At 32.7% G+C, this 15,472-nt stretch overlaps 1 protein-coding gene across 5 annotated transcripts; it reads left to right on the top strand.

The window, feature by feature from the left end:
* Positions 1–380: 380 nt before the first annotated feature.
* On the top strand, positions 381–15,349 carry LOC105147706 (neprilysin-1). 5 transcript variants are annotated; one of them, XM_011058902.2, is made up of 16 exons: positions 596–688; positions 1,805–1,997; positions 4,569–4,788; positions 6,643–6,750; positions 7,605–7,819; positions 7,978–8,109; positions 8,171–8,269; positions 8,984–9,183; positions 9,809–9,992; positions 10,222–10,398; positions 10,991–11,094; positions 11,362–11,417; positions 11,495–11,781; positions 11,929–12,087; positions 13,648–13,724; positions 13,823–15,349. In XM_011058902.2, the coding sequence occupies exons 3-16, from the start codon at positions 4,659–4,661 to the stop codon at positions 13,920–13,922; spliced, it is 2,028 nt and encodes a 675-aa protein (XP_011057204.1). In that variant the 5' UTR covers positions 596–688; positions 1,805–1,997; positions 4,569–4,658; the 3' UTR covers positions 13,923–15,349. The 5 variants fall into 5 exon arrangements, with proteins under 5 accessions (XP_087271802.1, XP_011057204.1, XP_011057203.1 ...); XM_011058901.2 differs by having other exon boundaries at positions 1,805–2,486; positions 8,183–8,269; XM_011058900.2 differs by having other exon boundaries at positions 1,805–2,486.
* The last annotated feature ends 123 nt before the right edge of the window (positions 15,350–15,472 follow it).

Here is a 15,472-nt window from a genome sequence, read left to right as displayed (position 1 = left end):
TGTCAAACAACAACAACAAAATTAATAATCCTATTTATTTTACCAAAATAATAATACTTGATTTTACTGAAATTATATTACTTGATAAATTAAACGATTAAATTAATTAGAATTTCGTTCGAAGGTCGTCTTAAGACATATACGAAGTAAAGCGAGAATGCGATACATTTACTGATTAATTAAATTTTTATAATTAAATTTTAATATTATAATTAAATTTTGAGTAATAAAAATATATTTTGCGTTGCAGTATGTTGCGTTGCGTTTGTTTAAACAATATTTTAGCACGCAAGTGTGTTTAAAGACAGAAAAGGATGACGAAGAAAAAACAGAGTGGGATTTACGGGGAGGAAAGAAAGGGGTGGGAATGGGGTAGTCAGTGGGAGTGGGTTTCGTTCCGTTCGAGTTCAGTCCGACAGTCCGCGTGTCACTGTAAACTTGGAGAACGGAGCCGTATATTGCATTTATTAAAATTTGCCAAACCGTGCCATTGAGATCGTAGTAACGTCGTCGAAACGTCGATCCTTATCGACTGAATTTTGCACGACGCGTTAAGCACGTCATGTGCACGTCCTATTTATTCGAATCTAACAGTAGCCCGATCGGAACTAAAATTCAAAGAAACGCGGCGAGTTTGTGCAAAGTTGCAAATTTCAATCGGTGCGTCTTGTCCTCCCCGAAAATTCACGTAAGTGTGATTTATATAAAAAGTAAGTTTGGTTTTGCAATACACACACACACACTCTCTCTCTCTCTCTCTCTCTCTCTCTCTCTCTCTCTCTCTCTCTCTCTCTAAATTGATTCGAGTAAAAGATTTTTCAAAGAATAAAACTGCAATTACAAAATATTTTTTTGCTTATTAAAGTCAGTTGTGTTTTTCTTCTCACTTCTTGTCTGCATAAGTTTTTAGTTTCTGTTTTTTAAACCTAAAATAAATTAAAATAGAATTTAATAAGAATCTTTTGGAATTACGTAACAAAAAGTTTTACTTTATCTCAAATTTAACATTAAATTATAAATAATGTTTAACGTCATAAAATATTTTTTATTAATAATTGAGAGCTATAACTGATTTTTTTTTATTAAGGGGAAGGCACAGTTACAGAAGTGTTTCATTTTTAATATTTTCTCAAAGTTAGAAAAGTTACTTTCTAAAAATAACTTGTTATTTATTATTAATTTAAAAAATTAATTTTATTATCTTTATTTGAAAACTATATCGAGTTATTACAATTATTTCCATTACTTATCCATCTAATTTTGATAATCCTATTTTAAAGTGGCATTCAATTTTCTGTGTCGCTAATTGTCCATTTCATTGCGAAATGTATCTAATGGTTATTGTACGTGTACCAAATAACAATAAAGATACTGGTTTTATTACATTCGTTACCAATAGATCGTTATATACTATTACCCAAAAAGCGTCACTATATTGCAATCAAATTATAAATAAAAAAAATCGTCGTTATTGTAAAAAAATAAAAAAAAATTGTAACAATGACAACATTATAAATAACGCATTACTTCTCACCCCTATATTTTCACAGAGAGTTTAGCGTATACATGAAGTATTTTGAGACATTTTGTCAAGAACAAATAGAGTTATGCATACATCATATTTTATATGAAACTTTATATCTACAATCTCTATATTATTTCTTCCTGACCTAGCAGTAAACGAAGTTCAGGAAAAGAAAAGCTCTGTAACGATGATCTTCAAGCGATAATTCGTGGCCTTTGAAAGCGCGCCGAGGCGAGGGCGTGATTTCAAATCTAATCGTAATTTTCCATGCAATTTCAGCCCCGAGACATGTTGCTGGTGGAGTCGTGGTTCACTCGGTGAGAGCTGGTGCCGTTACATTCTCATCACTCAACCGTCATCCCCGTGCCGACGGGGTGTCTGGGGGGGGTGAAACAACGGTCACCCTCGAGGCGGGTTCGGGATTTAGGGACAGGACGTACGGTGGGACCCGGCAAATGTGGCTCTGTGCACGGTGAGCGAGGGTTACGGGGGCCGTGTGGCCCGCGGGGCCCGTGCTGGTGGTGGTGCTGGTGCTGGTGGAGGCGGTGGTGGTGGTGGTGGTAGTGGTGGTGGTGGCAGTGGGGGCGGTGGCGGTAGATTACGTGGCGACGCAGGCGCGCGGCTGTCCTTGAGCCCCCGCAATTTATGCGCCAGCGGGTCAGGTGGTCGCGGGGGGGTGCACGGCACGACCGTGGCTACCAGCGGTATCGGGGGCACGGAGGAGGCCGCCCCCGGTTCCGGGTTACCGGACGAGCCGATGGTGCACGTGGAACGATCGGCACACCAGGGCACATGGGTATGCTGCGTGCCCTGTTACTGGCTGCGGAGGAGCAAGGCCGTGCACAAGGCGCTGCTCACCTTCGCTATGATGCTGGTAACCAGCCTGCTGGTCACCAGCCCGGTGCTCTTCCTTATCACGACCTTGCCGGAAGGAGAGCAGCCGCGCAAATGTGCGCCATTGGTGGGTGTCCTTTTAACGATCCTTTCCTCTTCCGTATCCGGCAATCTCTTGCGCGCCAAACGAAGCGGAAAGAGTGGTTTCGTGGATACGGAAGCGGTTTCGGGGATTAAATCTGGGATTATTTATCAGTTTCCAAATGCTGAAAATACGTGAGAAAAGAATCCTATGCCGTAGGATTTATTGCGTTTTGTTTACGCACGAATAAATACGAAATTATCCGGCTTCCGTAACACCCGGATTTGCGCGTTCGATGAAATCAAACTGATTTTTATTTTCTAACTCAATTTCATTTCTATAAATAGTATAATAAATATATCTGCCATTCGATATATAGAAAATGCGCTATATACCTGCAAAATATCTATAATGTATTCTTATCCAAGGCTTTCTTTTTGAAAGAAAGAAACATGATATTTCTTTTCGCAAAACTTACGGCGAAAAGCTATGTTGTGCTCGAAACAATTCCATCTTCAATACTTATGTGTCGTCACGCATAGAATGGAAAGTAAGTGTGTATCACGTAAGAGCTTGTTGAGAAATTAAAGGTATAAATCGTCACTGAGATTACAAGGAAACACGAAGTGTTTCGCGAACATAACGCACGCATGCAGGGTATGCTTGCAAAACGTGCGAAGCGTGTGACGTGACGCGAATAAGTAATCGTCTTACTTATGCAGCAAGGAAGATTAGTAGTTGGACGTAGTAATTTATATTGATCGTAGACATAAGTTAACTTTGAGAGAGGTGAGAAAGGCGAGAAAAGTCGGCGTTTAGCAACGAGAGGATTCCTGTAATCAGTGACTTATCCTTGTGCTGCAAATTTAATCTCGCAAATAACAAGAGAATTAATTCTCGAATCCAAAGGGAGAAAGAGGAGAATCGCGATTCAAGAAAATTTGTACCTTTTATTTTCTTTATATGAATTGAAAATGTGTGAAATTATGAAACTGAACGACGACATGGAAAACCGCGCTTATGACTCGAAGTGATACATGCGACAGCACAAAGCGAAGCCGTATTGGTAGGTAAGGTTTCTAGGTGAACTGAAGGCTCATCCTAGGCTGAGGTCAGGGCTTTAGTTACCTCTTATTCCGAATTTATATTTATCAGAAAACGAATGGATTGCAAATGGTATTTAGAGTCAAAGATGTTACAGCAATAATCGTTAAAAATGTTATTTTGAACCTAAATAAGTGAAGAAGTAAAAATCATATAATAAAGAATATAGGACTCTTAATTTTAAAAAACAATAACAAAGATTATAAAGGACATATAAGAGTCAATATTAACAATTCTGAATGTAAAATGTTAAGACAGAGAATATACTTGTATTACATTATTTAAATTTGAAAATTACATTAGTTATACATTAGTTATTAGTGAAAAGACCATATCTCAAGGAATACACAAGAATTAATAAAAAATATCTTTATTAAAATATCTTTATTGATTCTTAATAAGTCAATAAACAGTCAAATGTTGTAACCAAAGATCATCATTTTGACTTTCATGTCGTCGTAAAATTATTTTGATTTTTTTACTTAGTGTGTTTTTTAGAATTCGGTTAAAGCAGGTCTTTGTGTTTGATAACATTTTGCATGCATTTTACAATTTTCAACTCAAGTGAACTGCACGCCGAATATGTGTCATTATTTGTCAAATACAGTCCTAAACTGAAGTTGGCGTACGTAATTACAAATTAAATTGATAAACAATTTAATAATACATATTATCTTTGATTAACAATGCACACGAGAACTGTTTACGAAAAGGTTGCTTCAAAAGAGATCTCAATTTTGCCAAATCGAATTTATATCTAAATAATAATTATATTTTATATATTATTACGATGATTGTTATATAATTTATTATTATTAATATAGTCACGTTATATCTATACTTATTAAAAAAGAGCCAATAAAATTAACGATTTGAAAAATTACAAAAGCTTCAAGTTGACAGAAGATATTTTGTTTTTATCCAAACAATAAATAAAAATTAGGATATTTTGGGACCGAAAAATAGGCATCTAGTCTCAGGGAAAAGAATCTGTTAAAGCAAAGCTAATGACTGCGATTTCAGGATGAAGCCTGTGTCAGAGAACGAGATGGACCTGAGGGTGTTTGCGACACGGATGTTTGCGTGGAAGCCTCGAAGAGGATCTTAACGTCTATGAAACGTGGCGTCGATCCTTGCAAAGATTTTTACAAGTTCGCTTGCGGTGGTTTTCGCGATCAGCAGCCCTATCAACCGAGTGCAAGCTTCAATATACTCCAGGCGCAAATCGACGAGCGTATACACAGTGAGTGTTTTACAGGTCTCCACAACTTTCCTTTTACAACATTCTAACTTAAAAAAGTTTTAGACATTATTTTCACAAGTTTTAATCGCTAATTTCGAAAACTTAATTACTTCGTTGAAGCAAAAAATTGCGTTCCACGATGTAAAAGTATTCCATTCCTTTTACCGCGTTTCAATCTCTTTCAGCCGAGTGGATTCATATGGCCTCATTAAAATACTCAATTCTCAGTGGAGTAATGACGTAATGTTTTTCAATAGAATAATTATGAAATACAGCATTTTTTCTTGGAAAAAATAAGAGCATATAATTTACGCCTGATTAAAATGATCTGTTTCGCAGATTAAAAGTTATCCGTTAAGAAAAAAATCGAGCTTATAATGGATCAGTGATTTTATTATTATTCTACATAATACAATAAAATTGGAGTTGCCTGTATAAGAAAACCTCATCTTAGAACTTTTTATACAAAATTATAGAAATTTATCTTCAATTCTTCTACATTACGTTTAACGATTCTAAAGAGTGTATTGACTATCAAAGTATTATTGTATGACAATAACGACGGTATCTCGGTAATCCTATCGATTTTCTTTGTCCTCTTTTCGTTGCGATTATTACGATCCTCGTGTCGACGAGGGAAAAGAAAGAAAAAAGGAACCGGATTTGCGGATGAGAGACGGGTGTAATTAGCGACATGTTAATCTTCAACGTAGAGATTCAAAGACCACGGGGAAAACCCGGACAGAGAACCCGACCTCAATTTGGCAAGAACCTATCGGGAACACGATAATAGTTAGTGGTAGTGGTGTCGCCGACGCGACTGGCGCCGAGCGACTGGCACCAACTATGCTCGCGTATGGATCGCGGGATAATATAACTCTTCAGGGATCGAAACTTAAAGGAGAGATGAATAAACATCGACTATATATACGAGAAACGTCATTACGAAGAACATCGGAATGTAGATCGAAAAACTCGGTGCTATCTATTGATGGATCCAAAAACTTGTCAAGGATTCATCGGCGAATTGTAGGAAGCGAAATCTTTTTTTTCAATCTTTTTTCAAGATCAAATATGGAAAGATAGAATACTAAATTTATTTATTTAAGTTGTTACATTAAAGAAGTATTATAAATATATATGAAATGTACAATTTACAAAACATTTTATTTAAAATTATATTGACACAAAAAAAGAATAATATAATGAAATGTAAATCTATGTTTTTTATATCTAGGAGTTTTTTTAATTAAAATATACATTTGGAATATCATAATTGTGATGAAGCATTTTACAAAAATTAAAAATATGTATAACAGTTTGCCATAAATATTTTTAAAAAAGGAGAGGGACATGATTTTCCTCCTCCCGAGGATCCATTAATAGCGCTGTCTCGTTAAGGGATGGACTTATGGGGTGGTTGCAAGTTCTCCGGAAGTCTTCGACATTGGTACGCTCACGTTCCCCGAAAATGAAAGAAACGAACGGGGGAGGGTCGTTCCGTTTGATGAAAAGTTATCGGACTCTGATACAAGGCGAAATCGAACGGCCGACTTGCCGTTACTATAAATAATGCACATTAATCGATATACGTACGTGTACACGTATGCATACGTGTGTTGCACCGGTTGCTTACTGTTTGGCGGAACGTCTCTCTCTAAAACCTTCTCTTACTTTTACGTTTACCTTCGGATATTCGCGTGATTCAAGGTCGACGAATTACCCCCGCTGCTAATCGGATCATCTGCGAGATCTTTAACCGTTGTGCCTTATCCCTTCAGCCTTCTTTGCGAGTTGAACTTAACGACATTTCCTTCCAGGAAATGATCCTAATCGCGAGTATTATTGTTTTAGAAACGCTGACAAACGAGACGGGACAAATGATCGTTGCCTTCGAGAAGCTTGGGCAGTTTTACGATACTTGTCGGGACTTTAAGAAGAAACCCGTAAATTTTACACCCGGTAAAAGATTTGTTCACGATACTTTGTTTTACGAATAGCTAATATTGCTAACTCGCTCTTTTATTAGAAAGATTTGCAATACCGTTTATCCAAATACGATGAACGCTAAGATCAAGTTATCTTCTTCTTATTCTTAACAATTAATTAAGAAAAGGATAATATGTCTTTAACGTTCACCGTATCTAAATTCACGTTATTGCACAAGCTTCCTATTATTATTAATCCTTATTGATATTTACGAGTTTAATGGACATTTTCCCGAACATTTTCTGTGATTATGTTGTGAAAAATTGTTTAAACAAATGTTTTTCACAACCTTACATAATTTTAAGTTATGTAATCTCATTCCTTGGATTTTGATCTATAAAATGAAAATAAAATCATTCAATTATATTAATTTTAAGCAAAGCTGTATTAATTTATAGCACTGGACTCGTGAATATCAATTAAGAATATTTTGGAACAATCAGTACCAATTAGAATTAAAACATACCGTGCATTAACATTTGGAAGACATGAATAAAATTCGGATATTTATAATAAAAATAAATCTGAAAATTTTCCTAACACAATTATTTTATCGTTTCAATTTTAATAAATCAAATATAAAATAATTTTATGCATATAAATAAGTTAATATTGTAATAGTCTTTTTATTATTAAAACATATCATATTAACATTTGTTAAATGTTAATAAAAATCGCGGATAAGAACAGATCCTTTTCTATATAATTCTTTCGTTACTCCAAATTGTATAAAGTTTCTTCAGTTATTCAATTATTATTAAATATATGTCCCATTGATATTATCATACGTCCCGATGATAAGTCACTTTTAATGCTCCCTCTTTCAGTTTACGAACTGTTGAATAAATTTGGTGGTTATCTATCGCCGAAAAGCGTGGTGCCGACTGATATCACTCCTCTAATCTCTGCATTGCTAAAAGTAAACGGCGCGCCCTTCTTCGACTTATACGTCGACATAGATCTTTACGATCGCACAAAGTCATCTGTATATCTTGATTTTCCTGTCAAGCATCAGAATTATAAATTTCTCGCAGAGGACCAGGTAAGAATTCGACGCTATCTTGATTTGACATTTTACACGGTAATTAAAAAAAAAAATCAGCGAATTATTTATGCCTTTTATGCCTTTAAATTCTTGAGCGCTTTTAAGACGTTTCTTTTTTTTTTGAATCTTGTAAATACGCCGCGATATTTTTCCAGAAAAACAGAGACGTACAAAGATCGCGTAGAATTCGAGAGATTGTCCAAGGGTTCTTGCCAAAAAATATGGATCCTGAGGAACGATCGTCGGAAACGGATCTGCTTTTGCAATTTTGCTTATCGCTTGAAAAGGTAAGGGTTTATCGCCACCGTTTTATGCGAATTAAACAGCGAATAAACTGCATTATGTCAGATTTATCCAAAGCACAAAGATTTGTACAATTGGGTGGACGTTGAACAGAGGGTATACGTCGCTTACAACGTTACTTATCTCCAAGAAAACTTTGGTTATGTAAGTATCAACTTAATACGGGGCTCTTTTAACCGCGAACTACACGAAATTCCGCTACGTGCGATCGTTAGTGAAACAGACCCGACAGCAATTCTGTCATAAACAATAGATATCCCTTTGCTTGCCACTTGAGTGTAGCATACTTTCTTTTTCCAATGCTTTTTCAATATTTTTTCCATTGCTTAATTTTTTTTATTAATAAAAATACATCATTTATTTAATTATATCGTTATATATTAATTCCTTAATATTTAGTATTTTGGTCGAAAAAAAATTGTTAATTAGTTATAAATTTCGTAAAAATAAACACATATTGTAAACAATTTTTTATTGCTTAAGTAATCGAATTAGTTGAGTATGTCACCCAAGTATATGTTATTCCCTTTTAAGAATTGATAAGAGCCAATTGAAAATGATGGTCCGAAGTTTTAAATCTAATTAAAATCATATTGACTCCCTTCTGAGAAGCACAATTTATTGGCATTACATTGGTTAAACATTGGCATGTATTAGGAATATATTGGCCAATAAATTGTGCTACTAGAGTCATTTAATTGGATTACTCTATGCTTTGGATCACAATAGCCTCTTATTTATTTTCCCAGTCTTTTAATCATCAATTAATTTTCCTCTCTTCTCTCAATTGATCTCTCAATTGATCTCTCGATCTTCCTTCTCTTAAAATAAGAGAATTATTTGACGATCTTGGGACAGATAAGATGGAGATCGCTACTGAACGCTACGTTACCCTACCGTGTAAACGGCGTCGATCTAAACGGCGGTAATAATGACACGAATAGCGTACAACGACCGCCGACGTACGTCGCATCCGAGGACCAGCAGATTTATGTCTACATTACGGCACCGCGTTACTTTCGCAGCCTTGGCAAGCTATTGAGTCGCTCCTCCAGACGGTACGGATTTTCCATATCCATTTTATGACAATTTGCGCGCATTGCATAATTTGCGAAACCAAATCCTTTGCCTAAGCTTTCTCTTTGGAAATCCAATTGGATAAGTTGTCGATAACGAGATGTCAATTTGGAAAGGATCGATTCTATAGACGGGACGGAACAAAGAAATTGATATTCTATTGTACATTAATAGAGTATATAGTATTGCTAATCATATATTAATCATATATACATTGTAATATATCTTAATTAATGTAATATAATTTTTATATAATTTATAATAATGTAAATTATTAAAAATTATATTGCATTAATTAATATAATTTTAAAATGTAATATAATTACATGTAATTATGTATATAATATAATAATATAATTGTTATATAATTTATAATAATATAAATTATTATAAATTATGTTACATTAATTATATTACATTAATATAATTTTTCTACTCATTTTCTTACTTATTTATATTAATATTATATTATATTATAACTATATGGTTTAATTATTCGAAACCTAGGCTTATATATCGATTATCTAATCATGATTGTAATAATAATTACGAAGAATACATGTATACCTAATATTGATTAATATTTAATTATAATAAATCACGAAGGATTATTCATAACGGACTGCTGTTGCTCTATGCGGATACATTGCACGACATCATAAACGTCACCGCCGTCAAAGATTGGGAAGACTCCTGCTACAGACTGACCAAAAGCATCTTCAGCGAGGCGGTCAGTGTGCTCTACGTGCGACAGTACACTCCAAAGTACTTAGAAACTCTGGTCAACAGGGTAATACTTTTCGTCTATCGATTAACTCTTTAACTGATCGTTTAATAAATTTAACACGAATTTGAAACACGAATAAACATGATTATCCATCTTTTGAACGTTGCACGATTTCGCATATGTGTATCGCATAATCCATATTTTTTTGGAGTGATCAAATGTTAAAGAGTTGATCTTTGTCGTGTAAACTTTTGTCTTAATTTGATAATAATTACTTTCTATGTAACTGCAGGTGACCGCGCTGTTTGAACGCGTGAAGGAAACGATAGCCGAGCGGATATTAGTGAAATCGTGGTTGGACGATGAAACCAGGACGCAAGCATTGCAGAAGTTAAATTCCTTACAAGGTCGATTTCATGTGTCGCCAGATTTTTACAACGACTCCTTGCTAACGCGTGAAATGGCCGAGGTAAGATAATTATCTTTTTTCATCTCTCTCTCTGTGGTGGAAAAAATTCTCATATCTCATAATATTTTTAAAAATCTATCATATTTTCAAATTTATATGAAGATTTTTTAAAAAATACTTTAAACTTTCTTAGATTTTATAAGTTTCTTTCAGAAATTATAAAAATGAAAAATTTTAGAAAGTAATATTTTAGAATTCATATATAATATATGAAGAATATTAGAAAAAATGTGACTAAAACATTGTCTTAAAAAACTTTTAAAAAGTGTTCCAATTCCTTCAGAAATTATTAAAAAATGTGACAAATTTTCTAAAAAGTTATAAAAATTATATGAAAAATTCTAAGAAAAATTTTTACCAGGAATATACGGATACATAAATATTGAACGCGATTAAAATAGAAGAAATAGATTCTTCTCTTTCATAAAGTATATATATATATATATATATATATATATATATATATATATATATATAAAAAGGATATAATTTATAAAGTGAATTTATTTATTAATGAAGAGACGACGTAAACTTTGAAATTGTCTCTACCTTCTTTCTTTTATTAGTATTTTTAAATAGCATTATCTCGTAGGTTGTAATCGACTCGGATGATTTTATTACCACCGTCCTGAACAGATTCCGTCAACTCCAAAGATCAAAAGATCAAAGCCCGTTACGAAAAAACGCGATAATGAGGTGAGAAAAATTTATTAGCCCTTTACCTAGAAGTCCATAAATCAAGAAATAAAAGCTTAACTAATATATCAAACAGTACTATCTCTCTTTTGTGCCATTTCTTCTGTTTTGTTTTTTATAAATCTTATATTATATTTTTCTGTGTTTATGAATTTTGTATTATAAATTTATTACAGTTCTTAATCAATTAGATCTTTAATATATAAAAAAGAAAAAAATTTTATTCCCTTTGAAATCCTCCTAAATTGTAGATTATTATGCTTTTAGGAATCACTACCCTTACTCCGTGAATGCCTATTACGAATCCTCCACAAATACCATCGGTAAGTATTATATATATGCAAGCAAAACTGACATCGAGCAATTTGAATAAATTAAGTTATTCTTGTTAAAAATATAGAAATCCCATTGGCGATGATGACATCCTGGGCATGGTCGTGGGACGGTGGTCCAGCTTTTGCTGTACACGCTACGTTAGGATCGGTCATCGCCCACGAGATTCTCCATGCTTTCGATTTTCATCGCCGTAAACTGCCCATGGAGTCAGATCGGAACATCGACGAATGGCTTCGCGTCACGGCAGACTCTTGGAAACGATTGGAGACCAAAATAGAATGTGTCGCGCGACTTTACGCCAGGAGCTTTTGGCGGAAGGTCCAGTCTTATGGGAATGACGTTGCTGTGCAGGTAAGTGTGAGATGAAACTTAAGATCAGTGAGAAATGACTGAAATTATTAATTCGAATCGACATCGCTAAGAATGCTCACGAATCTCTCGAATTAATGAGAACAGGAACATTGTTCCTCTTTTTTCACCCTTAATTTTGTCGCACAGTTTGATTGGAACATGACAAAAAACGAGAACGTCGCGGATATTGGTGCTCTGCAAATTGCCCACAAGACTTGGCACATTTTGACAAACGGGAAGGATCGGAGCCTTCCCGGATTGGAGGGACTCCGACCGAGTCAGCTCTTCTTCATAAGTGCCGCACAGGTAACTCCCTTTTTTTTTCTTCAAATTTTTTTTTTTCGATTTTCTCATTATTCTATAATTTTGCAACAAACTAATCTGTAATCATATAAAATCATCATATAAAAATCATTACATATACATATAGTACAATTTAATTAATAAAGAAGCATAAAAGTCAATGCTGTCTTGGTGAAAAATTATATGAAAATTTTTCTCAGAATTTTTCATATAATTTTTCAGAATTTCTCTATAATTTCATAACTTTCTCACATTTTTTATACGAATTGGAACATTTCTCAAAAAATTTACATCTTTTCTCAGAGTTTTTCATATACATTAATTATGAAATATCGTAAGATAGATTTTTAAGATTTTTTGTAAGTATAATTTCTGATGAAATATTATTAAATCTAAAAAATTTAAAAATATTTTTTAAAAATTATGGAATAAAAATTTTAGAATATTTCAGAATTGGAGCATTGAATGCCACTCAGTGCGATTGACTCGTGATCTGTGAATCCGAGTTCAATCCCATCTGCGCGACCTGCGCCCCATATACATGATTTTTCACATTTGCTGTTCGAATTCGGCGTTAAACTGTAGGTCTTCTCGAGTGTTGACACACTCTAAGGAATAAGAATGCAAACTACATAAGCAAACTACAAATGCAAAACATAAGCACTTTACTCCCCGAAGAGGCTTTCTAAAGCTAAATTTGATATGCATGGTATTGCAGTGACCCAATAATAGGAAAACCAAACATGGGAATGTACAAAGCAAAGACAATATTTCAGAATTCATCTGTATGAAAAATTCTGAGGGAAGATGTAAACTTTCTGAGTATTTCTGAAAAATGTTCCAATTCGTATAAAAATTAGTTTTTAATTTAATAGACCTTTTACCTTGATTAGTTAAAACTGTAGCATCTGAATTTTCATTTGATACATTAGTTTTTTTCGAGAAGTATAATAATTTTTGACAGAGAATTAAAGTTACTTGAGAGTCGAAATAAAAAGATCTTCAGTAAAGAATATCTTTGAAGAAAAATTAAAACTATTATTAATTGGGTTGGATACTTAGGTTTATTCGAGAAGCACGTTTTCTTAACACTTTTTTTTTACTTTTTTTAAAAAGGTAATTTTGTACTGATAAAAACTATGAGAAAATTTTTTATCAAAGTAATTCACTTTGCAAATAATATCTTTATATATAATACATTTATTTGTCAAAATAACTATGATAAATGTTCCGATCTTTATTGGGTCATCTTCAATATTTTCTAACGTTAGTTTTTATACTTCTTTGTTAATTAAATGGATCTAATCTTAAAGCTGTTTTATATTATTATTTATATATAATGTATAATATATGTGTGTAATATAATTTCTATTTATTATATTTATTTTTATTCTTTACATTAATAAAATTTGTTATATCATTAGTATAAGTATATTTATCGAAGTGACAAAAGAATTAACGTGTTCAAAGATAATTAAGAGATTATCCATTATCTTTTTGTTTTTTTTTTATATTAACTTTATGTTAAAGTAATGTATTGTATTAATACCATTGTGTTTTTAGGTATACTGTGTTAATACGACTCTCGAGGCCTACGTCTTCTCCGTTGAATTCGACTATCACGCTTCTCATCCTGAAAGGTACTGGATATTTTTTTTATTTTTTCTGATTTGTGCAAAATTTACTCAGTCATAGTAAAGTATAACGATAGATTACACGCACGATGATTGATTTCCAGAGTCAACAGTGTAATGATGAATTCTCAGGCATTCGTAGAGGCGTTTCGCTGTCCACTCGGAACAAAAATGAATCCCCCGAATAAATGCACTGTTTGGTGATAGTAACACGTTGGTCGATATACGAAATATATATCGATTGTGTAGCAGGCTGTTCTTATATATACTTCGCTTTATTTTATTTCACAATTACAATATCGTAAGATCACTTCAGGATCATATTTCGCAGCAAGAATTAATGCTACAGGGATAGACATTTGCCCCTTTTTATGTGAAAACTAGACTATAATAACACTTAATTCATAAAAGGCCATAATTGCAATATAAACAGTTTAATATTACAATTTTCCTTTCTTTGAAAAAAGTATCAGCTTAATTCTAGAATTATTAAATAATTCTTGTTGATCTTACACTTGAAAAATTCCCTTCATGAATTCTTGCCTTATAAATTAGATTTAAGATAAAAGAAAGTAAAGTATGTTCTGGCACTCGTTCGTTTTTTGAAGCTGTGGAGGATCTAAAAATATAGTACAAGTAAATTCTAAAATAAAATAAAATAAAATATATTGTTATTGATTTAATACACAACAATATTAATAAAAATTATTTTTGAAAAGATAAAAAATTGAAATAATTAAAAAATTATATTATTCAGTGGGCTTAAATTTTATCTTAAAAATGTGATGTTAACTGTTAATGAGTTAACTTTTGGGCTTTCAAAATTGCTAATAAGCTTCAGAATATAAATCTGTTCAAAGATAATTGTTGCTTTTTTAACATTATTACATAGGATAAGAAGAAAATGCGTAGTACATGCTTTTTGTTTTTTGTAGTTCCTGTAAAATTGATAAAAAAAAAATTATTAAAATTAGATTTCAAAAAATTGTTATCCGCCCGTAAATGCTGTGAAAAAATTTGTTAATGACATAACAAATTATAGCCAATTGTGTCGATTTGAAGCGACTATAGTGATGGCTTGTGAGGTATCACAATTACAACGAATTGTAAAGATCTACACCAATTTATATTTATAATAAATTATAAGGAATTGTATAATAAGTAAAATAAGGAGCGCATAAACAAATAGATCGATGGTCTACGATAATAACGTTAGCAACAAAAATTGGATTTACATATAATAAGCAACTATGTAATGCAATAAATTATTAACGGTAATACGATATGTTGCTCGATGCTATTAATAAAATATTAACAAAATATTACATATTGTTGTTATGGTGCTGGAAAATATAATATATAAAAGTAACATATGTACGATAGGAATAAAATCTGTGATATATGTATATCAAATATCTTTGAATTTCTGGCAAATTCATTTTTGTTGGTAATGCCATCGATATAGCAAAAATAAGTTTGTACGTTGAAAATATCTTTAGGCACTATATTTTGGTTGAACGAAACTGCAGAGAGGAAATATGTCATATATGCTGATTGCTCGCTCTTGAATTGTTCGTATTTGTCGCAAAAACAGTTTGTACTAGATCTATTAAACATGTTTTAACTGAAAACATTTGATTGATGAGATGATCCATTCCATAATCTTTTAATTTTTTTATTTTAAATAAGACAGTAAGTTTTAATAAAATAAGTACCTATACTTAATAATATAAGTAAGAAAGGGGCAAACAATG

The sequence above is a fragment of the Acromyrmex echinatior genome, chromosome 18 (assembly GCF_024713525.1).
Source record: "Acromyrmex echinatior isolate Ae372 chromosome 18, ASM2471352v2, whole genome shotgun sequence".
In the NCBI taxonomy this organism is placed as follows: domain Eukaryota; kingdom Metazoa; phylum Arthropoda; class Insecta; order Hymenoptera; family Formicidae; genus Acromyrmex; species Acromyrmex echinatior.
Note: the sequence above shows the minus strand (reverse complement) of the source record. Positions and strands in the feature narration are given on the sequence as shown.

What these genes read in the sequence shown, in the direction of transcription:
- LOC105147706 (XM_011058900.2), top strand. Translation starts at nt 2,283, where the DNA reads ATGGTGCACGTGGAACGATCGGCACACCAGGGCACATGGGTATGCTGC. An exon ending in TTGAGTCGCTCCTCCAGACG is followed by an intron (nt 9,184 to 9,808) that starts GTACGGATTTTC and finishes TAAATCACGAAG; the next exon opens with GATTATTCATAACGGACTGC. An exon ending in CACGCTTCTCATCCTGAAAG is followed by an intron (nt 13,725 to 13,822) that starts GTACTGGATATT and finishes ATTGATTTCCAG; the next exon opens with AGTCAACAGTGTAATGATGA.